Source organism: Trachemys scripta, chromosome 24 (assembly GCF_013100865.1).
Source record: "Trachemys scripta elegans isolate TJP31775 chromosome 24, CAS_Tse_1.0, whole genome shotgun sequence".
Lineage (NCBI taxonomy): Eukaryota > Metazoa > Chordata > Testudines > Emydidae > Trachemys > Trachemys scripta.
Genome location: NC_048321.1, coordinates 11,230,918 through 11,255,528, shown reverse-complemented (window position 1 = coordinate 11,255,528; position 24,611 = coordinate 11,230,918). Strand labels below are relative to the sequence as shown.

General features: G+C 51.6%; 1 protein-coding gene across 1 annotated transcript; it reads right to left on the bottom strand.

The window, feature by feature from the left end:
- Positions 1-23,462, bottom strand: LOC117869597 (signaling lymphocytic activation molecule-like). The gene is made up of 7 exons (XM_034756568.1): positions 23,314-23,462; positions 16,671-16,991; positions 15,510-15,791; positions 12,442-12,540; positions 10,058-10,131; positions 7,691-7,786; positions 1-6,548 (listed from the first exon to the last, which is right to left on the bottom strand). Exons 1-7 carry the CDS (start codon positions 23,375-23,377, stop codon positions 6,435-6,437), a joined length of 1,050 nt encoding a protein of 349 aa, XP_034612459.1. The 5' UTR covers positions 23,378-23,462; the 3' UTR covers positions 1-6,434.
- Between the last annotated feature and the right edge of the window lie 1,149 nt (positions 23,463-24,611).

Here is a 24,611-nt window from a genome sequence, read left to right as displayed (position 1 = left end):
TAGCTCTGCAGTTTCTCTTTGAAGTCTGTTTTTGAAGTTTTATATTTTTATAACTTTCTCCATGGGGGATGTCGGTGTAATATTGAAGCAAATCAAATACATGGATGAGTATCTCCTAGCAGCAGCCTGGGGAGGTAAAGGACTGTTATACCCAGTTTACAGATAGAGAATTGAGGCACAGAGGAGGGGTATGACTTGTCCAAGACCATGTGGGGTAGTCTGTGGCAGTAAATGGAATTCAGGGGTTTTTGCAGCTTAGTTCAGCGCCTTAGACACAAGACCATCCTGGGTCAGTGCTAGGAAGGACAGTAAAGCAGAGATCGCTCCCTGGGGTGCTGTGGACCTAGGGTGAAATTTGGTCCCAAAGGGTCTCCTACATCATGAAAATGCCTTGCAGCAGCTCAAGGAGTAGGGGAAATGAATTCAGGGTCTGACTGTCAGGGTGATTTTTTTTCCCCTTGGGATGGTGACAATGACAGATACTAACCACAGGTTTCCCCCAGAGCTCAAGGGTGAATTATTAATCATTTCCATTGCATGGGGCTGGGTGCTGCTCACGGAATAGAGGGTTGTTTTCACGGCACTGTTAGCAGTGGCTCTTTGCCACATTTTAGCCCAACCCCCCCACCCTCCACACAGAAAAATCCGGAACCGGGGTTGGAGGTGCCTTAGCCCAGGGTAGCTGACCCAGAGCGGGGTGTGGATTAGAACCTGGGCTCTGCTTTAACTCAGGCTGGAACCCACCTGCTTTCAGTGAGGACACAGGCTAAACCACTCCAGTGCTGATACCCCCAGTGTGTTCCCACAGTTCCCCCCGAAGACCAGATACGTTCTCCCACAATCGAGAGGTGAAAAATTACAGCGTCTCAGCACAGAGAGCCCTGGGGCACAGACACACAGGTAGTGCTATGTAGTGGGGACGCTCCCGCCCCGGGTTGGCTAACCCGCGTTCACTGTCCAGCGCAGACATTCCCCATCCTAAAGATCTTAACACTCAAAAGACACAGAGGGTGGGAAAGCTAACGGGAGCACAGAGAGGCAAAGGGGCTTGCCCATGCTCCGGGCCACCGCTGTGTGCTAAGTGGGCTGCATGCAGCCCGCAGGTTGAGAACCACTGGCGTATGTATTAACTTTTCAACTTTTAACCCACTTTTAACTTTTAGGCACCCAGAACATCGGCGCCCCTTGGCACGTGCCTCCTGTGGCTAATTGGAAATCCGGCCTTGCCCACGCTCACTCAGCAGGTGAGCAGCAGAACCTGCATTAGAACTCAGGTGCCCGGCCTCCTGCTCCATTTCCCTAAAGACCGGAGTGCAGGCGCTCAGTAAAACTCAATGGCATCTCTGAATTTTTGCCATTGCATTTTTTTTTTCCTTAACAACCTTTTTTGAACAGCTCTAGCACTGTAGCAGGAGGTATTAAGGACTCGAACTCTGCCCAAGGGCATAGCCCCAAAGCCGGGGCAGTAGAAAACTGTTTTTCACCTGGCTTTGCACTAACGGTTTAAAGAACCCACGTGGTGCAAGTTCACCGGTTTTCATCAGACCGTGAACAAAGGACCTGCCAGCTGCCCACTGGCTTTGCGGGGGTGGGTGAAATTCACCCCTATGCAGAGTGTGAGTGCAGAGTTGTGTGGGCTGAAGGGGGCTTGGCCTTGTTCACGGGGGGAGTTTCACCCCGGGTGCAATAGTGGTTCAGTAGTTATGTTCATCCTCGTGGTTCAGCAATCTGCCCCCGGCCTCCCCCACTGCACGTCATCCGACACCTGCCCTGCAGCAGGCAAGGGGGGCTGCGGACATCCCTATACGCCATCATTCATTCCTCTAACTATCTTTGCTATCCTGAAATGCCCCACCTGGGCCCTGCCTCTTGCTCTTACGTCCACCCGCGTAAAACTGGGGCAGCTCTACTGAGTTCAGCCGAGCCACCCCCAACTTACGCCCCTGTCAACAGCAGCACAATGTGACCCCTCTTCTCAAAAGCGCTGATCACTTTCTGCTCACCAACGAGCAAAGCCAGTTTCAAAACTGAAAGTGGGTTTGTGTAGGGGGATTTTGCGTGTTCCTGCTTCACTACTACTTTTCCATCTACAGAGGCGAGGTGCCGTTCGCACCCCTGCATCAGTGATTCCACTGCAGGGGGAGGACGGGTGGTGTTTGAGCTACTGCCCTCCCCCCCTGAAGTTCTGCTCCCCGGGGGATATGTTGAATGCCCGCCCTGGCCAGCACTGCCCAGCCAGGGACCCCACAGCACAGCAGAGGTTGTGTGCGCCCTGGAATTGCAGTCAGCTGTTCCTTCTAGGATGGCGTAGCCCAGTCTAGGATTTAAGGAGACCCCATGTGGTGACAAAAGGCAGCACGGGCTGGGAGCCAGAGAGAGCCCTGGGATCTGTGTCCAGCAGCGTCAATACAGAATCCCTCTGTAAACATCGCAGCCCGGCCCTGTCCGTTCCCTATGGCCGATCGCATCTGGGGGGCTTTGCCCCAGCTGGGAGGCCTGGGTTAGGCTGGTGTATCTAAGGGGTGAAGAATCCATTAACTCTCTGCCGAGATAGGAGTAACTCTTGTGAGCTGACCAATATCCCCACTGGTCTCCTGCAGGTGCCTCATTTACCCGTGAAGCTGTGGAACCAACGTGGATAGGTGCACGGGGCATCCCTGTCTGTGACACCCCACCCCCACTCCCCCCGACCAGGATAAATACCAAGAAAATCTGCCTCCCACAACTAAGAATTGGGGGGCACGGGTTATCCCACTTCAGCCCAATGTGTGCTTCTGACACCTTCCTGGGAAGCAGCTTCTGCTGGGCCACTGTTGGGGGTGGGATCCGGGGCTAGATACAGGCCTGATCCGGTCTGGCAGGTTCCATGTTCCTGTGCCCATGTCATGAGCTAAAGACCCTGTGGCCTGGCCTCAGGGTGAATGAGATCAGGGGCAGCCCCGACTCTCTTTGACCCAATAATCCCCCTCTGGCCTCATCCCGAATCCCAGGCCATCTCTGCATGCTGAGCTCTTCCCAGGTGTGGTTTTTCCCAGATGCAGGTGGCTAGCAGGAGAAACAGGGAGGAAAGTTCCCGCCCTTTCTAACTCAACAGACACCTCCCCGGCCTGGGAACCCCCTGGCCCATTAGCAGCAGAGTCGAAGGTGTCTGAGGTTATCTCGGGGAAGACTATTTCAGTCTGCATGAACAAGGACACCTCGCTCCCCACACGGAGGAGTGGAGGAGAGGTGTGAACTACTTGCAAAGAGTACCTATGACTCAACCCTCCCTGAGAAGGTGGGATGCTAAGGACACGATTCTGCCCAGTGGCGGGTGCAGAAGGGTGCGGATCAGTGCAAGCACAACCCGGCGTGGTGGAGAACTTGGGGCCGGCGTGATACTCTAGCCCAACAGAAGCGGGTGAGTCTGACAGAGGGTCTCGTTAGCATGAGGTTCATGCTTATTCCCACCGCCTCTCTCCGCGGGCAGCCCCGGGACTGCAGAAGCATGAAGGGCATCACCTCTTTGCCCCTCCCTAGCAGCAGAGAGCAGCCTCGGCGGAAGAGCTGGCCACAGGTTGGTACTAAGAACAAAACTGAGCGCCGCTCTAACGTCAGCATTCTGGGCCTGCAGGTGCCACTGCCTCCCTGGGGGAAAGTGATTCTGGAGAGATCAAGAACCTGCAGTGGATGCAAAAGGCTGCGGCTGGAACTGTCTCTGAGGGGGCGGTTGGGTTTTCAGCAATTAAAACGGCAACACATTTCTTTGGAGGAGTGTAGCGAAGTGAGACTCACTTGCACAGCGCCTCCTGCTGGTCATCTTGGGAATTAGCTCTCCAGCATACAGAGCGCCTCCTACTGGCTGGTGTCTCACCTGCCGCTGACTCCCATGTCCCTGCCACACCCCAGTGCTCTTTACCGCGGGGTTCTGCCCCAGCAGTTCTCCACAACACTCTGGGTCTCCCCTCCCAGGGGAACCCCCAACCCTCTCACCCACCTTGCCTCAGTGGCTACTGCCAGTTGTCATCTAGCCCTCGCTCACTGGGGCAAACTACAGACTGTCATGGCCACTCACCACTGGCCAGGAGGATGGACCAGCGTCCTTTGCCTATCTCTGGGCAGCACCTCCCAGCCCCAGTACCTGCATAGGCCTTTACCAAGGCCTCAGCCTGGGGAGTTGCCAGGCTGGAGCTCCTCACCTCCTCTAGCCGCTCCCCAGCCCTGCTCCACTCCAGGTACCCTTTTCTCACCGGCAACTAGGTCCTTCTCTCTCCACAGCTAGAGAGAGACTGGCCCAGTGCCTCCCTGAGCCCTTATAACAGCTGTGGCCTGATTGGGGCGTGACCCCAGCTTTGGCTTCTTCCCCAATCAGCTTAACCTTTTTTCTAGGAGCAGGGTAACTGCCTCGCTTCAAGGATTTTATTGTCAGTGCATAAATTTTTTTTCCTACAGCTGGCACACACAGTCAGCTCATGCTGCACAAATAACATAAGTTGTTCTCTGAGGTTTCCAAAGCAATTTACAAACACTGTTCTCCCTCCATGTTGTATGTTGGTATCATGATCCCCATTTTACAGCTCGGGGGGGGGGGGAAACTGAGCCACAGGGAGGCAAAGGGACTCATCCAAGGTCGCATAGAGAGTTGGTGGCAGAGCTAAGACTGGAACCCAGGAGTCCAGATGCTTAGTCACCGCACTCTGACTGCTAGACCATGATGCCTCTCGAGTTAATGCAACATGAGAACCTTTTAAAAACAGTCTGTGTCATTTATCAGACTATCCCTACCCCGTCTCACAGGTCAGAGGGGTAAGGACGTCAGGAATGTGTCTGCCCACAGTTGGGACATTTTCTGGGCTTGAGAGCGGGGGGTCTATTCTCTGATGGTGAAATTCACACCTGTGCAGAGGGCCGGCCCGAGGGCTATGCATAACTAGAGCCGTGTGCAGGGTGGAAGTGCTGTTTAACGAGATTTCAAAATATGGCTTCATTCGGAATCGAAACGACAAATCCCAATTGCTTGGGGGCACTCGGAACATTTTGCTTTGATGCCATTTCATTCTGAGTTCAGCTTTTCTAAAAACGCCGTAGTAGAACGCAAATACGTGAGATGCATTGTAATATCTGAGGCAAAATTTTAAAATAATTCAGAACGAAAAGTCCTATCCCCACGAAGAACTGAAAGGCTGTGTTCCAAAAACTGCCAGAATGGGACGTTACAACAGTATTGGGATTCCCCCCCCCCCCGGTTTTCTTCCGAAATGAAATTCCAGCAAAAAATTGACCTGACTTTGCACGGCGTGTTGATTTTAGTAGAACTGCACATTCCTATGGAAATCGGGTTTGTGAACATTTCTCCAATCAGCTCTTTGTGCAAGCCACAACTACCGAATGTACCATCCTATCCCCATCTAGGGGGGACTGGCCCGCATAGCAAGGTTGGTGAGCTTACAACAGAGCTGGGCAACTCATGCTTTGAGATCCACGGTTCAAGCCCCACTGCAGACAGAGCCAGTATTACAAGTGGGAGCTTGTTTGGGGAATTGAGTAGGGAGATTTAAGATCAAACTGGAGTGCAGGCCTCATGTTGGACCTCGGTGCGGGGTGAATTTCACTATGCAGAAGCAGGCAGGGGAGAATTCATCCTCAGTGTGAAGCTGATTGAAGCAGGATTAACCCTCCCGGAGCCCAGAGCAGAATCCCCGTGGAGCCTGCTGCTGCTCTGGGACTGAGAGGCAGGTCTAACATTTCTATCCTATCAGCAGCGGGGACAGCATTCACATGGGCCAAATGCGCAGAGGATGTAAATCTGTAGCTCCATTGCAGACCAGGGAGCTAGGGTGATTTACACCAGCTGAGGACCAGCCCCTTGGGATCCAGTTCGCTTTATTTTTGAAACCCTCCATGGAACTTGCAATCGACAGATTCACTGTCTCCGCTCCCCTCTAGTCCTCCAGCATCAGCCTCCTTTCGGAGCCATTGCACCATCTGGCTGGCGGTGGTGAGAGAACCTTCTCCTATGCAGCTCCGGTCACCGGGAGCAGCCTTTCTGTATCTCCCTCGGTCTCCTCACCTAGCCAGTCTCACCTGCGATCCTCCCTCTTTTTCCTGTGCTTGTCTCTCTATCTGTCCAGCCTTGGGTTTTATATGGTCGCCGATCATGGTTGTCTTTGGGCTCCTCTCACGTAAAGTCAATAGCAAGGTCCCTCCTGGGTGTCTCCCCTCACTTAGATGCTTCCCCGCTGCTCTGCTGTTACGAACTATTTGACTCTCGTTTACAGCCGCGGGTCTCGATTTGGATGAGACACGTTATGCCAAGCGCTATTGCACGGTGGAGTTTTATCCCGTTTCTGTGGCACCAAGTGGGATTTCGCATGGACGTGGTAAAAGTTCGGCCAGCTGGAGAGATGGGTTTCTGCTGCATGCAGGGTAAAAGTCTGTCGGTGTCTCCAGAGCGGCTACAGACCACCTGTGACTGTGAGGGTCTTGGGAGAAATTCTCTCTGATGAAGCTGACATTACACCGGTGGGCATCACGCTGTCATAAATGGTCGTCAGCCCCGGATCTTGGGGCTGGGAAAGAAAACAGGGCAAGAGCAGACAGTGAGTGCGCAAACCAAGCAATGCACGGGGATTGAGGCACCCACAAAACCCCCTGCAGCCCCATGGCTTCGGCTGCCACTTTCAGCATTAAAGGAAGCAGGAAGCAAAGGGCCCGCTGGCCCATCCGCCGGGGGAGCTGAGTTCAAGGATTGCCTGTCCTGTTCCCAGCCCTGCAGGAAGAAGGAGACGTGTAATATGCTGGCAGAGTGTGTGTGCATGTGAGTGTGGTGGGCCACTGGAAGATAACAGCCTACTACTGCTGCCATCTAATTCAAACTGGAGCAGGGGCAGAGAAGGGCTGCCAGGGTGAGCCGGGGAATGGAGAGCTGATCAGGGAATCTCATTGCTCTCTGTGCATGCAGCGGGGGAAACCCCAGGGAGGGAGAAGAGCCGTTGAACTAAAGGACAATATTGGCGCCAGAACAAGCCAGGAGTAAATTGAGTCTGGAGATAAGCAGATTTCTAACCATCAGGGGAGGGAGCTTCTGGGGCAGGTTCTCAGTAGCAGCAGTGGGGGGAGGGGAAGGGGTAAACAACCGAATTGGTTTGAGGATGGAATTTGATCAAGTTTATGAATGAGATTCTGCGAGGGGGGTGGCTGAGAGAGCAGGGACAGGCCTCCGGGACCCAGGAGGTCCCTGCTGGTCCTACGTTACGTAGGACCCTGGAGCTCAGGGTCAGAGATTTGTGCTGTGGGGCTGAAAGTTCAGGGATGAAAACCCGCTGGCACCGGGGCTGTTGTGCAAACAGCCAGCTCGGCTGCTGAAAACGCTTCCCCGTGCTTTGCCCGCGTTCCCAGGCCGGACGCGTCTAGAGCCAGAGAATGAGTCGGGCAAACATCCCCAGACACGCTCATCTGCACCTCCAGCGCCGGCCCCTCAGCAGATGTAAATCAGGAATAACTCCACTGAACCCAATGGAGGATCGGGCCCAACCTCTTTTCTGCTCACATGGGTTGGCCCAATTTGTTTGCTGTGACCTATCACGTTCTCCTACAGCGAAGGGCTGGATGCAATAGGCGTGAGGAGGGGATGGCTGATGACAGCCGTTTCCTCCACAGGGAAGCATTAACTGCAGGGCGAGCAATGAACTGCACACGAACTCCCTCTCACCTGAGCCGTGTCTGGAGGTAGCCCGGTGGCGGAGGCGTAGATGGTGGTGCACTCAGAGCACTTCACCACGGGAGGGGGGCGAGAGCCTTTCTGCTGCTGTGCAAAGAGAGAAAAGTGTGAGACCAACATCTTTAGTGGAAGAAACCCACCACTTCCTGCCCAGATAGCAAAACGAGCTGTGTGTGCTAACTGCAGCCATCAGCCTCCTGGAGACCACGCGCCACGCTCAAAAGTGGGCCAGGAAACCACCTGTGACTGTGAGGGTCTTGGGAGAAATTCTCTCTGATGAAGCTGACATTACACCGGCTGCTTCCCCCAGGCCAACACATAGGCCAGCACGCCTCTCTACACCCCCACCAGCCAGCAGAACTGGCCAGATGTGCAGAGGGGCTGCATGCTCAAAGAGGGTCTCCCTGCTGCTCCAGCCCCAGTCTCTCCCAGCGGGACATGCGGAGAGCTCCCAGCTGCGGCCCAGTGCCTGGCCAGAGACCAGACTCATCTCGCTGGCGTGTGACTGCCGCTGGGTGCCAAGCCAGCCGCCCAGAGGCGAAATCCCCAGGCACTGCACAGCCGCTCCACACAGTCCCTGACAGCCGGCTTTAGCACCTCAGCTTCTGCAACAAAACCCCCCTGATTCTGATCTCGTAGTGCGTCCTTTGGTCCACGCTATGTATGGATTCAGTGATGAGCCTCTATCGACCCCCAGTGGCCAAAAGTGTCGGGCTCGCAGGGCTGCCTGCCTGCTCCTTGAGACTCGCCCAGTGAGCAGAGCCATGTTTGGGGTAAACTCCCACTGAAATGACCTCAGCGTTGGACAGGAACCACTTCCAGTACGAAACTGTGACGTGGCTAGTTGCTCTCCATTCAGATCTGTCTCTGAAGTTATCCGTATTTATGCTGCAGCAGGTGAGATTCTCCTTACAGGGGGTCTTGGAAGCGTTTTCGTTGACCACCCCTCATGCACGGCAGCCAGGTTCTGACGGGGAGAAGTTTGCCACAGTGCATCGGCCGACTCCTTCAAATGCCTCAGCAGCAGAACTGTGTGACGTGCCTCTCGCTCAGCGATCGCACCGTGCGGCAGGCTACAGGGCTGCACAGGGGTCGCCGAGGGCAGAATTTGGCCTGCAGAACCTCGGGTGATTTGCAAGAAGGGAAGAACTCAGCATGGCTTGCCCAGGGGGGAATGTAGCTGGGCTGACTGCTAGGAAACCAGCGCAAAACGTCCTCTTAGTGACTAGATCAGGGAGTCACTGAGAGGTGAGAAACATGGGGCCAGTTCTCAAGTCCCTCAGAGCTGCACGAACGTCCCCGTGCCCCATAGGGAATGTCTACACCCCACGCTCAGGTGTGAGCCCCAGCCCTCTTTCCATCCACACACAGATCAGTCTGACTCGGGTCAGCAAGTGCTCGGGACCCTGCTAAGGAGATGGTCAGAGCCCAAGCCCAGCTGGGACTCAGGTCCAAGGCCTGTCATTTTCCAGCCCGGACGCAGCCCAAGCTGCAGCTCTGAGTCAGAAGGTCTGTGTAGTGCGGTGTGGATGGGTTAGCAGGGCTGTGAGCCCCGGGTCCAGCAATTGGAAGCCCAGGTTTACGATACATCCTGGATGCTCAGGTGTGGGCTTGGAAACACAGAGTCCACAAGCCCGGGTCCCACAGAGCTGCAGTGCAGACCTACCCCTAGACGCTCCTCTAAAATTGCTCCTGTGAAAACTCAGCTGGGGCCAGGCCATTTGGCGGCGGGTGCGCGAGACGGAGTGGAATCCACCTCCCCCCCCATAGCTGCGTCTGTCCCTGCTCAGCAGACAGGGCGTAACCTTCTTCAGGGCAGTAAAATGAGAAGACTCAAGTGACGCAGGTACAGGGAGCAGGAAGGTTGTCAATTTTGGTTGGATGGATTCCTGGAGATTTCATCGCTTGACATAATCTTTAATTAAAGATTAATCTTTAATTCCTGGAGCCTTCAGGCCAATCCTGGAGGGTTGGCAGCCCTAAGCTAGGTGAACATCGTGAGTTTTCTGAATACAGCTGGACGCTAATGCAGTTTAAAATCAGTCCCAGAAGGGTGTCAATTCCCCTTTGTACGGAAACGCCTATAAACGACTCAAACCCAAGCGAAGCAGGATGTAAGTGATACATGAGCCTTGTGGCCCTCTTCCCAGGGTAAAATTCACCCACGTTGTAGATGGGACTTTAACCTTCTAATGATTTAGTTGGTGTTGGTCCTGCTTTGAGCAGGGGGCTGGACTAGATGACCTCCTGAGGTCTCTTTCAACCCTGATATTCTATGACTCTATGAATGAAAGGCCAGGGCCACCTAGGTGGGCGCTGGGTGGCTGTCGCACACAAAGAGCAAACGCCCAAACTCACCTCCACTCTCTGGACTTGTGAGTAAATTGTGCAACTTTCCTTTTCCTCTTTCAGCTGACAATGATCTTCTTGGCCTGATTGGAAAAACAATTGCAAGGGTTGTTAGGGCAGGAGACACACAGATGGGACCAGGTCAGCCTTGTGATCTAGATTCGTAGAGATACAGGCAAGGACCTGTCAGACGACATCACAATTCTTGCAGTCTACGCATTCGTCAGCAGAATAAGTTCCTAATCAAATTCTGGCTTCCTCTGAGATGGCGGTTCCCAAGCTGTTGGAAGTTTAGCTGCCTGAAACCGGTCACATCCCCCTTCAACTCCACCAGGTGTCGTAAAAGGCTGACGGACCGGGCAGGTCAAAAATTTTCCATCCCTATGGTTTTTTGACAGAAAAATTAAGGTTCTTGGCTAAACAAAAAATGTTCATGAAAAGTGTCTGCTTTTGACAGAAAATTTCAATAGTTTGTCAAAATATTTAAGCCAAAAGTTGAAATAGGTCCATTTAAAATGGCCTCATGGAAGTTGTAGTTCCGTGTGATTTATGCTCCCATTCGTCTTTATGGGCTGAACTCTCTGGTTGGACTGCATTTCCTATGATGCACCTTGCCCAGGGATTCCTAGGCTATATCTGCTCCCCTCATAAAGACAGGAGAGAGCCATGCATCATGGGACATGTAGTTCAACCAGGCGCCTGGCCTGTAGAGGGCAATGGGTGCATGAGATGCCCAAACTACAACTCCTAAGAGGCTCAGCCATTGCCTGGCACTTTGTGCAGTCATTTGCACCTATGCAAAGTGGGTGTAAAACACTGTTTTTCTGATTTGCACTCACATCGCACTAACATAAGTGCCTGCAGAAGGCGAAGCACAAGGGTGAATTAATTGCACCTTGCCTTTCTATTTATCTAAGATGTACGCGAGATACCTATCATGTTATATCTAGGCTAGGATCCCTCACTTCCCTTGAAGTCATGAGAGGAGATCATATCACAAGAGCATATGATGTTCATGATATGATGTTCAGCATATGATGTTGTCACATGATGTTCGAGTGGTTACATTTTTTTTTTAACCTTCCTTCCTGCCTCTTAACTCTGTATGCTGGGTGGAAAAAATACAGCTATTCTTTTTAAACCTAAAATAAACTACGAGGTGGAGTTCCCTTGAGACTGAACGCATGGCTAGTCTGCTCAGTACAGGTGAAATTTACCCATGTGCAGAGACGCAGCACAAAACCTACGCACGCAGGCATTTCCAGGCTGGGTCAGAGCCAGGGGCTAGTTAACCCACTCGCCTGTATCTGACAGTGGCCAAGCACCGGATGCTGAAGGCCAGGTCTGCGCTAGAGAAGTCATGTGGTTAGGGGTGTGATTTTTACTGAGGTTTTAATACCAGCAAAAGCCCTAGCATAGGCACAATTACACCAGAAAAAAAGTGCTTTTGTGGGTATGGCTTGTTTCGTTTGGGGAACCAGAATATGCCACACCAGCAAAAGCAATTTGTTTTGCCGCATAAACTGCATCTACACTAGGTAGATTTGCCAGGATATCTATATACCCGCAAAGCTTTTCCAGTGTAGGCCTGGCCTCAATCCCTCCCTGCCTCAGGTCCCCATGTGTAAAAAACCAGCATTTCCCTACATCACAGGGGAGCTGCGAGCGTGACTGTATTAAACATTGTGAGGGGCCCAGTTGCTGCAGTGATGGGGGCCAGGTGAGTACCTTAGAGAGACAAAACTCGGGATGTTCTCATTATCTGGTGTATATGTCCAACCCCTCTTTGAATGCTGCTAAAAGTTTGGCCTCAACAACATCTTGTGGCAATGAGTTCCACAGGCTAATGAAGGAGGACTTACGTGGTGCTGGCCCTTTGCACAGGGATAAATTTCACCCTAAAGTCGCATCTAAACACAAGTGTCGTACAGCTTTAACTATATTGGCGTATAGTGCTACAACTCCCCCCACTAGAGTGGACGGAGTTATGCCAGTAGGTAAGGTGTTTATTCTTGTACGAGAAGGGGAATAAACTATACTAAGCTACCTTTATACTAGTATCACTAGGGTTGTACTGGTATAAATGAGTACAGCCCTAACTGGAAGCGTTATACCGGTACAAAAACTGTGCATTGACCAGGACAAAGGCTTGTGTAGACACTCCATGGCTTACATCGACTGTTACTGGCTTTCACGAGCTGTCCCACAATGCCCCACGCTGACGGTACAATCGATACAAGCGTTGCTGGTTGAGGATGCGCACCGCCGACACAAGGAGCACAGTGTAGCCACGCACGAGCGCAGTAATTACTGCGGCGGCTGTATGCCGACGGACGTTAGGTTTACAGCGTGGACTTGGCCTAAGACCGTAACAAGTTCTCTTGAAAACCTACCTCTGTGTCTCAGCCAGTATGTGACCCCTGCACCGAAGACCAGGACCCCCACAATGGCTATTGGCACGATGGATTCCACGAGTTCATTCCTGAGCGAGCCTGGAAAGTGATTTACAAAGAAAAGAAGATGCTTAATAACTGGTCCCTGACCTTGGTGCCCTGTTCTAGGAGGAGGTGATCGTTAAGCAGGAGCGAGGGCCCATGCCGCTTTAAGATCACATTGCCGCTTCCTTTATCTCTTTAATCGCGGTTTATTATCTTCGTGTAGAACAGACAGAAAACACAGGAAGTGCAGAATCAGCAGAAGGTACGGAAGGCCCCAATCCAAGCTTCACTTGAAGTGTGTAAATAGCCCCGTTGGGACTCTCTCTGGCAGAGTAAAGGGGAGTCAATTACAACCCCTTTCCGCGTGTATAGACTTCAGTGTATCTGAGCGGCAGATCCATTGTCTACACTAGGGCTCCTCATGTGCTTAATGTTAAGCACGCTCGTGTTTTGCTAGACCAGGGTAAAATTTTCAGAGGCGCCTAAGTGATTGAGGAGCCTAGGTGCCATTTTCAAAAGGGCCTTACTGCCCAGATTATCAAAGGTATTCAGACTCCTAACTCCCATTGGTTTCAAAGGACATTAGGAACCTAAATACCAATGGGCTTTAAGAACCTAAATCTAATTGAAATTCAAAAGTCACTCGGGGCTGGATTTTTAAAGGTACTTATGCACCCAATGCCCATTAAAACCAGTGAGAGTTGGGCACCTAAATACCTTTAAAAATCCAACCCTAAGTCTCTTGCTGTCTGTCAGCCTCACTGATGAGCCGGCAGTGTTAGGGTTAATTAGTGACCCGAGTAGTGATGGTGGAGCAGGGCCAGAGCTACGAAAATGGAGCTGGGAACTGCTGGAGGGGGGAACAAGGCGAGTTCTCCTCTGGGAGGAGCTGCCAGAGGCAAGGTTGAGGTACCCCCAAGGTGTAGCGTAGGGGAGGGAGCAGGGGGGAATTGTGCTGGGGAAGAAGCCGTTCAGGAGAACCTCAGCCGGGGCCAAGAAGCTGAGTCCAGTCGAGCCCCAGAGGGACAGAACAGAGCGGTGGACGTTGTTTGTTCGTGCACTTTAAGTTGGCTCTTTAGTAACCCCGGGAGGGGCGTGAACTGTCACATAACTTGGCATGAGGGCCGGGCCCTTGACAACCCCGAGGGGAAGTCGAAAGAAGACACCGTCTGGAACTGGCCATCCTGGGGTCAAGGCAGTGGAAGGAGGACGGGAGAGGCGAAGTCCCCTGTAACGCTGTGTCTAGGCACAAGGGGGCACCCTGGAGGTGAGAGCACCCGCTTACAAGCGCTCTTAAAATGTGGTCCTACGTGCCAAATTCTTACGCTTCCCAATCTGGTGCCAAATGCCTGGAGCTGCTCCACACGTCGCTGCTTCGCTCTGGTTTTACAGCTGGCTTGCCAAGCTCCCGCTGGTGTTACACTACGGCAGGGTGACGCCACGGAGGATGGACTACACCGAACGCTGATCTCTCGTTATTAATAGCTATCGTTGGTATTGGGGGGTGTCTAGGAGCCCCCGTCATGGACCAGGCCCCCATGGTGCTAGGCGCTGTACAAACACAGATCAAAGGGACAGCCCCGTCCCCAAAGAGCTTCCAATCTACGTCGACCACAAGAGACAACAGGTCAAAGATGGGCGCACAAGGAAGCAAGGAGACAATGGAGGTTCTAGTGTCAAACAACCGTGGATTGGATTCCCACTCACTCCAAGGTCCCTTTACCAGGAGGCATAAAGAGGCCTGGGGGTGAATGAGAATCAGGCATAGACTCCTTATTGTCTTTTTTTATGTCTAAACTGGTTCTGCTCCTTAGGAGTTGGCTCCCAGCCCCGATGCTCTAGTTACCTTTGCAGTAGGACTGTCATCCGGTCTATGTTTGGAAAGGGCCTGGTCCAGCTAATCACAAGGGGATGGTTTTTCCCCCCCCAACACAAGACAGCAAGGGGCAGGGTAGAAATCTGGGTCTTGCGCCCTCCGACTATGTTAATTCAAATGAATGGAGACTTATAAGAAAAATGTCCCAGGCTGAGGTTTAAATGTCTCATTAAAACACCCCATAAAAGTCCCCTGCGTCATAAAGGAGGTGTCAGAAAAACCCCAATGAGCGAGAGAGAGCTCTATCCCCCAGAGGCTATTCGAGAGGGAGTTCCCACGGAAGGTTTTAAATGTTGCAGTAGGTGTGATTTATAACCAACCCTGGGCTTTACTGTACTGTAACCGGGGCTGCTGCATGATTAGCTCTGAAAACCAAGTGACCATGAAACCAGAGGCAGGATTTCTATTTATACTAAAGCTCCCGCAGGGCAAAGAGGTCTTTAAAGTGGATGCAAATTACCCTCACAGCCCCCGTTAAGGTTGCTTTATGCAGCCGGAGTGGTGTAAAAGACCCTGTTGTACATCAGCCCTCTATGTCCTCAGCCCCACGAGGAACCTGACCGGTGCCCGGGTCTGTCTAGACGTAAATAGTGAGTAGAATAGGTGCCAGCAGATGGAGCTCAGGAACAGGAGGTGTAGTTTGGGAGTCTGTAGGACCCCTACCAATGGCTCCTTACCCAGAGCTCTGAATGCCCGGAGCCCGCATCTGGCTGCTGAAATGGGCCCTTTGAGCTCGTCCTGCTTTACGTGGGCATATGTGAGAGGAGAATCAGGCCCGTTGATTGCAATGGAGCTACGCTGATATGCACCAGCTGAGAATCTGGCCCGCTTAGGCACCAACGCTTCCTTCAGAGCCAAGCTCAATGCCCACGTCTTGGGTGGTGGCCGTGAGTTTTTAAGCCAGGTGGGCAGGGCCCGGGGCTCGGTTCTGAGCTCAGAGACTTGGGCTCATCCCTGTCTCCGAGGGTGGAGATGGACCCAGAGCCTCCACGGAAGACCCAATGCAAGGTAAAGATGTTGGGCCAAGGCTTGGGAATTTGGCCCCTAGACCCAACGTAGCCAACAGCCAAGCGGCCCTTGGCCCCGGTGGGCACAGCCACTGCGCAGTCAGAGCGGATTTGCCCCTTTCTCCTCTAGCATCACTTACCGCCTGTCTTGTTGCTACACTCCACCGAGGAGCTGAACCTGGTGATTTGCTGGCTGACTTTGTTCCTGGCGGTGCACGTGCAAGAGAAGCTGCCCTCCCCTGGGGGGAAGAAGAGGTGCAGGAAGTTGTCATTGTAGGGGTGCTGGGAGGTGTTGCCCTCGCTGCAGGTCCAGCTGTAGGCCACGTTGTCCCCGCTCTTCACCGTGCAGCTCAGGTTCATGGTGCAGCTCTCGTTCCCCAAGGTCTTGCTGACCATCTGGATGTCGGGGACGGACACCTGCTCTGTAGGGAGCGATGGGGAGGGGAGACGAATGGATTATCTGGGGAAGGATGGAACTGACAGCCCTGAGTGAAATGCTGCCAGCCTGATCCGGCTCCCAGTCCTGCTCTGGGTCATCTCCCTCTCCAGGGCATTTAAACGCCAGCAACATCGGCGCCATTCGACTGAGCGGGAAGTTCTCGCCGCTAAGGCCTTCCCTGGCTGCCGAGTTCGGTGCAGCTCCATGAGTAGTGTTCTATGCAAATTATGCCATGGGGTCATTTGCATATCTGAATAATTTGCATATGCCCATGAATGTCAGATTATGTGCCCCAAGCAAGGCTTGCACAAAACGTGGGTGCTCTCGCTAGGGCGGCTGGGTGCTGGGGTGTCTGTAGCAGGTGGGGAGGAGTGTGGCTGGGTGTGCTGGATAGGAGGGTGGGTGCCAAAGGGCATGTGGGCCATGGGGTGCTGGAGGGTGTCTGAACGGCACTGAAGCTGCTGGAGTGGGTGAGTGCCAGGGTCTCTACAGCACCCCCTGCAGGGAGAGGCTGGGACTGGAATAGGCAGCAGCTCCTCGCACAGCCAGCGCGCTTGCCCCACTCCCTCCACGATTCACGGCTGGCTGAGGCTGGACTAACTGAAACCAAGCACCAATTTCATCACGCCAGTGGCCTTTTCTCCTAGCAACTGACCAGCCACAGAACTACACCAGTTATTGGGACCTAGGATTAGGCTGACCAGATAGCAAGTGGGAAAAATCGGGACAGGGGGTGGGAGGTAATAGGTGCCTATATAAGGAAAAGCCCCAAATATCGGGACTGTCCCTATAAAATCGGGACATCTGGTCACCCTACCCAGGATAGTTCCCCAAACCTGCATACGAATACTGTGCTCATTACCATACACTTCCAACTGGAGATGCAAAAACTCTTCCTCAGAGCCTTTGTTCACCATGTATTCATAGTGCCCTGCATCCGTTCTCTTGGTGTCCAGTATTTCCAAGGAGAAGTTCTCAGGATGAAACTTGATCTGCTCCGTCATGTGATTGGTATAATTGTTTCCAGAATAGCGGATGATAAGTTTCCTCTTGGTTCCAACGGACAGTTTCCATAGAGCGTTGCTAAATTGCACAGTAAAATTCTGAAATTTGGGTGTTATGCTCAACAGCGTTGAGCCCCCCAGGCTTCCATAGACTGTTGTTTCTGACTCAGAGCTTGTGCCTACAAGGAGCAACGAAACAGAGTTAGCGCAGACATGAGTTGATGTTTTACAGACGGCAACGTACACAGCGTTGTCCACCCCAGGAGTTCAAAAATCACGAGTCAGACCCCAAAAACAACATGAGATGTTTAAAAAGTTATATATTCTGGAGCTCTTTTATTTGCCATCGGCTTGCTGAGCCTTTAGGGTTACAGTCAGGCTTCCTTTTCTAGCTTTTCTCTGCAAACAAGAGCACTAGAAATGTACTTTCATTATTTTTTCCAATGAAAGCGGAGATACTCACCTAATCACGTGACTCCAGGACCTGGGGTTTGAAGAAACCTCCCTCCCCCTCCAGCAAAAAAGCAGACTCATGATCAAATTACAAGAGTTGGCAACAAGCCATCAAAAGTTTGGTGTCCAAGTTCCATCAACTAGCAAGCCCTGTTCCATTACTAAGAGTGTGATTGTGTCTTGGGCTGCACTGCTGCTGCATAAGAACGGCCAGAGTGGGTCAGAACAAAGGTCCATCCAGCCCAGCATCCTGTCTTCCGACAGTGGCCAGTGCCAGGTGCCCCAGAGGGAATGAACAGACCAGGTGATCATCAAGTGATCCATCCCCTGTCGCCCATTCCCAGCTTCTGGCAAACAGAAGCTAGGGACACCATCCCTGCCCATCCTGGCTAATAGCCCTGTTATAGTCTTGGCCTTCACAACATCCTCTGGCAAGGAGTTCCACAGGTTGACTCTGCACAAGGGGGAGTAAGACAAGTGGGCAGGGAGGAGCGTAGTCTTGGCTCTGCCCCCAAGCACACCATCCAGCGTCGCACAGTTAGTGAGGGCCAGAGGCTGATGATGGCGCTGTTGGTGGAAGGGGGAAGCAGGGTTCCGATTGTGCCTCTCTGAATTTTTCCCTTCCCTGCTCTGCTCCCAAGAAGGAACAATTGCCTTATATGTGGCAATGAAAGGCTCTGGCTGTGGGAAGGTGGGGGGACACTAGGCTGCTAAAAATCACAGTGTAGACAAGGGAGGCCCAGCTTGGGTATGTAGAGAGAACGTAGGGTACATAGCCTAGGGTTGAGGCATGTCTTTATTCTACTTGCCTAAGCATTGCCTCGCTGTCTGCACAGCCGTTTATACCCGGGCTAGAAGGCATGCGGTGCATGGACTCCACATGCCGCTGGAAGGAGCGTGCAGTGTAGACGGACCTTTCGATCTGTATTAATGAGACCACTTGGCGGTCCAAAGCTGGGAACACCCCAATATCCGCCAGGGCCAAGAACACGCCAGCCCGTTCAGGCAAGACACAGAAAATGTTTTCAATGGATGTTCCGTCTCTATTTGAGTAGATTAAAAACAGGAACACTTGCAACGCGTGGTCTTTCTAAGAAATCTGCACCTGGTGTCACTCGGCTGTTCTCCAAGGGCAGCCAGACCCCCAGCACGTGCCGTCTGGCCAGCGTTCCACTGATGTCAACGGCTCAGAGCCCGGCTATTGTAAGTTGGTGTCGCGCTGGGACACCGCTTGACACCAGCCGAGGATCTAGCCCATTGAAATTAGCGACATTGCTTGTACGGCCAGGTCAGGGTGGCAGGGGCTGGCCCAGTTGGTAGACGCCCGGGCTGGTTCGCGTACCAAGAACCCCCGCTCCCTTCGCGAGCTGACAGGAAACCCTCGAAAAATCGACACAAGCAAAAAAGTTTTCATTTTCAGCAACGTTTTTCTTCAAGTGCTTTTAGGTTGTCGGAAGAAAAGGCAGCTGTATGATGATCTCCCTGCTGCTTTCACCAGTCCTCTGCTTAGCTGAGGGGCCAATTGCTAATCACACCAAGGCCTTGTCTACACGCACAGCTTGTACCACTTTAACGATGGAGGGCTAGTTAAAGCGATACAATCCCCGCAGTGTGAATGCAGTTAGACAGGTAGAAAGGTGCTTTATATTGGGCTAGCTATTCCTACAGAGACGGGGAATATGTTATACTGGTCTAAGGCACCTGTCCGGGATTGTACTGGTATAACTACCCCGGGTGGCACTGGTCTAACTACATTGGTAGAATTAAATGAAATAGTTAAACCGGTGTAAAAACTGTGTTTAGAGTCAGACGAAGGCTCCGTTGCAAAGCCAGAGCAGAGCATGCAAAGAGACCCTGACTCAATAAAGCGTCTTCGCTGATGAGCGGCGCTTGCCCTGGTTTGAAGGCTTCCAGAGCAGACGTTCGAAACCCGCCAGGGTTCTGGGGTGGCCTTTAAGCGCAGGATAAAGGGGAAAGTCTTTGCTTGACTCAGAGCAGTTCTGAGACAGACTCCATGCTGGAAGTGACAGTCCCTGGCAACGTGAGGCTGAGTTAGATTAGTGTGCTTTTTTCTGGGAACTGTGGGCTCAGGAAGGTGATGACAAATGAGAATGAGTTCAGAGGGGAAAAATGACTGTTGCAAGGGTTATCTATAAATAGCTGATAAAAGGTTAATAAATGAGGAGTCAGTTGTTTTAATAAATGACCTGTTGGAATGGTTGATTACACAGCCCAGCCTGCTAGAATACCTTCAGCTGATGTGCTCAGGACCATGTAGAACAATGGTTTTCAACCTTTTTTCATTTGCGAACCCCTAAAACATTTCAAATGGGGGTCCGGATCCCATTGGAAAGCTTAGACCTAGTCTGCCGACCCCCAGGGCTCCGCGGACCACAGCTTGAAAACCACTCATCTATAGCACGTGTCTGTAACATGCTCGCATCTTTGATTTGTTCATTTACCCTAAATGGAACCTTAATATGAGGGGCTGCAGGCATTTACTGCCACAGCAAAGGGGGTAAGGAGACAGGCCACTGTCTAGAAGTATTTGACGGGGGGGGGAATTGTTCAGGGTGGAACAATGCCCAGGTAGAATGAGCTGAAATTGTGAAATTTGGATGGCGTCTCCCAGGGAAATCTCCTTCGAGTGAGGTGTGTTAGATTGTGGGGTCAGGCGGGAGACCCATCGCTTAAATCCCTTAAAACTAGACTGGGCTCAGTTCTCGAGAAGGGAGTCCTGCGAAATGTTTGCAATGAAATCTCCCAGCGGATGGAATTCAGCAGTGACCCGCCGACGGAACGGAGCCGTTAGCGAGAGATGGGCAGGGGGGAAAAGCTGATCTTGTGTTTAAGGCACGAGGCTGCAGCCCAAGAAATCCACATGCAATTCCTGCCTCTGCTGCACACTCCCTGCTTGGCCTTAGGTAAAGCTCTGGCCCTCGGTTTCCCCAGCTAAGATTTTCAAACGTGGCTCGTGATTTTGGGTACCCAACTTTAGAAATAAGGCTGAGATTTCTAACAGGGAGGGCGATTAACCATTGGAACAAAGTGCCGAGGCAAGCAGTGGTTCCTCCGTCTCTTGACATCTCAGATGAAGACTGGAGGCCTTTCTGGAAGAAATGCTTTAGCCAAACACAAGTTATTGGGCTCAATACAGGGGTCAGAGGGGGAAATTGAATGACCTGTGGGATTGGAGGCTCTAATGGTCTCTTCTGGCCTTAAAATCCATGAAGCGTGAGACAGCTCAGAGGGACTGCCTTGTCAAAGTGCCGAGCACCTGCCTTCTGAAAGCCAAGTGCCTTTCAAGTGTCTCAAGTAGGGAACCCAAAAGGCCTGATGGCAAATGTCAGGCCCCCATCTGTGAGCGGAGCATCATAAATCCTCTCCTTCACTGTCAGGCTCAACGCTCGTTAGGTGCTCAGACAATGGGCTGATCCACGCTATGGAAAAACACAGTTAATAAAAACAATTTTAAACCTCCTCATTTTGACTTGGGGATGTGTGTGTGTGTGTGTGTGTGTGCACGCGCGCACAGAGATACATAGATTGGGGTCAATGAAAAATGCCCAGGACTGTCCATTTCTCCTGGAGAGAACTTTGTGAAGGCATCAGCCCTCCTTGGTTGAGGGAAGTCCCTGAGAGCCCCTTTCCTCCCGTTACCTCGGGTACAATGATTCACATTCACCCGTCCTATTGATTACCGAAGCTTTGTTTTTGTAGGAAACATTAGTAGTGAGGGATGCCAGCTCATCATTGACTGAGTTGTTGTTGTCAGTTAAACTGGAAGCAAAAACAACTCATTTTCCCGCCCGCTCTTTCCTATGAATTATTTCCATGAGAGGAAGGGGTTTGCCCCACACAGAAAAACAACAAAGGGGGGGTTGCCCCCCCCAGGTAGCAGATCCCCATCCGGCCTAGTTTGCAAACACACAGTTGTACAGTTTCAGTAAATACCATAAACCATCACAAAATAGCCCACTCAGCATGTAGTTGTGTGTTCCCAGGATGTGGCGGGAATAGACAACGCGCTTGGTTTTCATTGATGCTAGTACCAGAGTGTGATTGGGAACCAGGCCGGAGAATGGTGTGTTGTGATTGGGATCTTAACAGCGACTGATGGAAAAGCCCTGTTAGATCATCTCGAAAATCCCTCGGCCAGGGCAGAGTGCCCAGCCAGCGCGCACCTCCAGTATGAAGCAGGCATCTCACCTGAACTCTGACAACAGGCAACACCGAGTGAGACAGAATCCAGATGAGAACCCGGCTAGAGTCCAGGCCCAGCAGCATTCCAAAGGGAAAGCTCACGATGGGATCAGAGATGGGCAGTGAGTCTAAAGCAGCTCTCATGCTATGGGGGACTTTTTTGGTATGCCCCCGACACAGAAAAACCCAAGGGGAAGTTACAGCATGTATTCGCCTGGTATGAAGCCAGTTTTGAACCCACCAAACCAATGAGAAATTCCAAACTGAGGCTGTCTCGTGATCTTCTCCTTTTCTTTAACTCATCTCATTTTGCCCCATATTGCAGCACATTCAGTAGATGGTGTCTTGCGCATTGTTAATGTTGCCTAGTGGTTCGAACAGGAGCGCGGGAGTCTGGACTCCTGGGTTCTAGATCTGGCTCTGAACTAGTGTCCAGGTTCCCGGTTAGACCAGAGGACTGGGGGTCAGGGGTCCTGTGTCCATCTCTGCTGCTGCCTGGGTGTGTAATTAGGGGCAATCTGCCAGCCTTCCTGGTCCGCCCCTTCTGTGAAATGGGGATAATCTCACTGGCCGCCCTCCCAGGGAGTTTGAGTGGCTCTGTCATTAATGCCTCAAAAGGGTTTAGAGACCCATGAATGGAAGGGGCTGGGGTGTGCAAAACATCCTCACTGAGCCCTAAGATGGAGGCACCACAACAGAGTTACAGAGAGAGAATCGACCTCAGTCCGGTTCCCGTTGCTTTGTTTGACGTGAGGCACGTCCTTGTTGTCCTGCATGCACTTGGCTTTTTAAACAGGCTTCAAATAATAGGAACGATTTTTTTAATCTTCACTTTTGACAGTTGTTACACCTGCCCTGAATGACAGGAAAATCCTAATAGGACTCCAGGAGTCTTGACTCCCATTCCCCCTATTCTAACCACTAGCCACACATCCCCCGCAAACTGGGAACAGATCCCAGCAGTGCTGACTTCCAATCTAACCACTAGACACACGCTCCCTTTAGCAAGACATGGCACATGCATCCCTGGACAGAGAGTAGCCAGAGCCCTGGAAAGAACAGCGGCTTCTCTGCATAGAAATCAGAGATCACAAAGACCTGCAGAATTAGGGTGATTTCATCCGTCCCACCAGGATCACCCTGGCCAGTGCACGCCGGCTCCCTACCCGCTGTTCCACGGAGGTTTGCGACACAATCCATTTCTAGACTTTGAGCCATCGAGTTTTAAGTGATGTAAACTTTGGGGCTGACCCCCCCGTTCAACAGCCTGACCGACAGCTTGTAAACTTCACCTGACAGCCAGCCTCCATCTTCCCAATTTCCCCCCATTCCTCCTAGACTGTTATTATTTATTGTGGGAGCATCTCGGACCCCCAGTCACAGACCAGGCCCCCCTGGGGCTAGGCTCCCTGTGAATCACGGTAAGTGACAGATTCTCCAACTAGTTCTATTGACGTCAACGGGACTCCTTGTGAAATAAGGCACTACACACACCCTGAGGAAGGGGGGCAGAGACAGGTACCGAACGCTTTCTGACGAATTATTCACCGAGCTCTAATATACATTGTAAAATGATTCCTTGCTGCACATATACAGATCGAGCTCTCTATCTTGGTTCTCGTCTCCCTTCACTGTCCTGTGAGCCTCCCCATATTAAAACAATATGATCTATTCACCCTCTTCAGAAAACTTTCCTCTTTTTAATGCAGATTTGTATTCTGGCTATAAAGCAAAGCACCATCTGCCTCATGCATGATAAAAGCAATTGTCACCTAGAGCTCTGAACAGCATACACCCGCAAATCAGTTTGCACCAAGCCATTTAACCATAGGAAAACGTACATACCCCCAGCACAGCAAAAAGAAATGATCAGCAAAATGCATTCACTGCAGTCCATCTCTCGACACATGAAACTTTGCTTGCAGTGGACTTAGTATTTAAAGGTCTGCTGACACCACATACAGTAAGACCAGGTGTATTCAAATAAGACGTACGCTGGGACCACGCATGTTTCCTGTTTTTGGTCTGCTGTGTCTTTCCTTTTTTCTTGGGGTGGAAAGTATTCAAAGTATATAGAGTCACACTGCTTAATGCTTTACTGCACAGCTCTCCAGCAGCTCACAGATAAATAGACTGTGATGTCAATCGATAGATAGATAACTGGATAGTTAATACAAAACAAAACAAAAAGCCAATGTTAAGTAACAGCTAAGATTGCTTAAATGAAAAATCCACCCAGTTCAGTTCCTGAAAAGCTAAGAAAGGACCAGTAGGACTAGGAGACCCCCTTTCCCTTATCACAGATAGTGCTGTCAGCTCACAGACAATAGATTCATAGACTCATAGACTTTAAGGTCAGAAGGGACCATTATGATCATCTAGTCTGACCTCCTGCACAACGCAGGCCACAGAATCTTACCCACCCATTCCTGTATCAAACCCCTGACCTATGCCGGAGTTATTGAAGTCCTCAAATCGTGGTTTAAAGACCTCAAGGTTCAGCGAATCCTTCAGCAAGTGACCCGTGCCCCACGCTGCAGAGGAAGGCGAAAAACGTCCAGGGCCTCTGCCAATCTGCCCTGGAGGAAAATTCCTTCCCGACCCCAAATCTGGCGATCAGCTAAATCCTGAGCATGTGGGCAAGACTCACCAGCCAGCACCCAGGAAAGAATTCTCTGTAGTAACTCAGCACTACCCCTATTCCTCTAACTCCCACTGCAACACAAACCATCAACTTCAACCTCACACTTTCACAGACACATAGCATCCCATGAACATAAAGAGTGACCCGTGTAAACTGCACCTGTCAATACAGCAGCATCCAAACCCCATCCATCAGGCCCCACAAAATCACGAGACTGGCTTATAAATCAGGAGATTTTTGAAAAAACAAAAATACCGCATTCGGGTCTTTTTCTTCGCCTTTTGTTTCGGCGCTTCTAGTCACTCGATTCATGTTTTCAAGTTTTTCTCTGCAACCACAAGGCTAGAAACTTACTTTTAAAGAAATGAAAACTCAGATTTTCTTGCAAGTTCTTAAAACCAGGAGCTTTAAGGTAAGCCCCAAATAGAGGTCAGAGTTAAGGGTTTACATTATAGTCTGGTCAGGACCCACGAGGACATTGTGCCTTCTTGCTAGGTGA

Excerpts from the sequence above, each read along its gene's own strand:
- LOC117869597 (XM_034756568.1), bottom strand. The coding sequence starts at position 23,377 with ATGTGTCGAGAGATGGACTGCAGTGAATGCATTTTGCTGATCATTTCT. Across the intron at positions 16,992-23,313 it reads TTCTTTTTGCTGTGCTGGGG|GCACAAGCTCTGAGTCAGAA; the intron begins GTATGTACGTTT and ends TGCTCCTTGTAG. Across the intron at positions 10,132-12,441 it reads ATACTGGCTGAGACACAGAG|GCCAAGAAGATCATTGTCAG; the intron begins GTAGGTTTTCAA and ends TTTTCCAATCAG.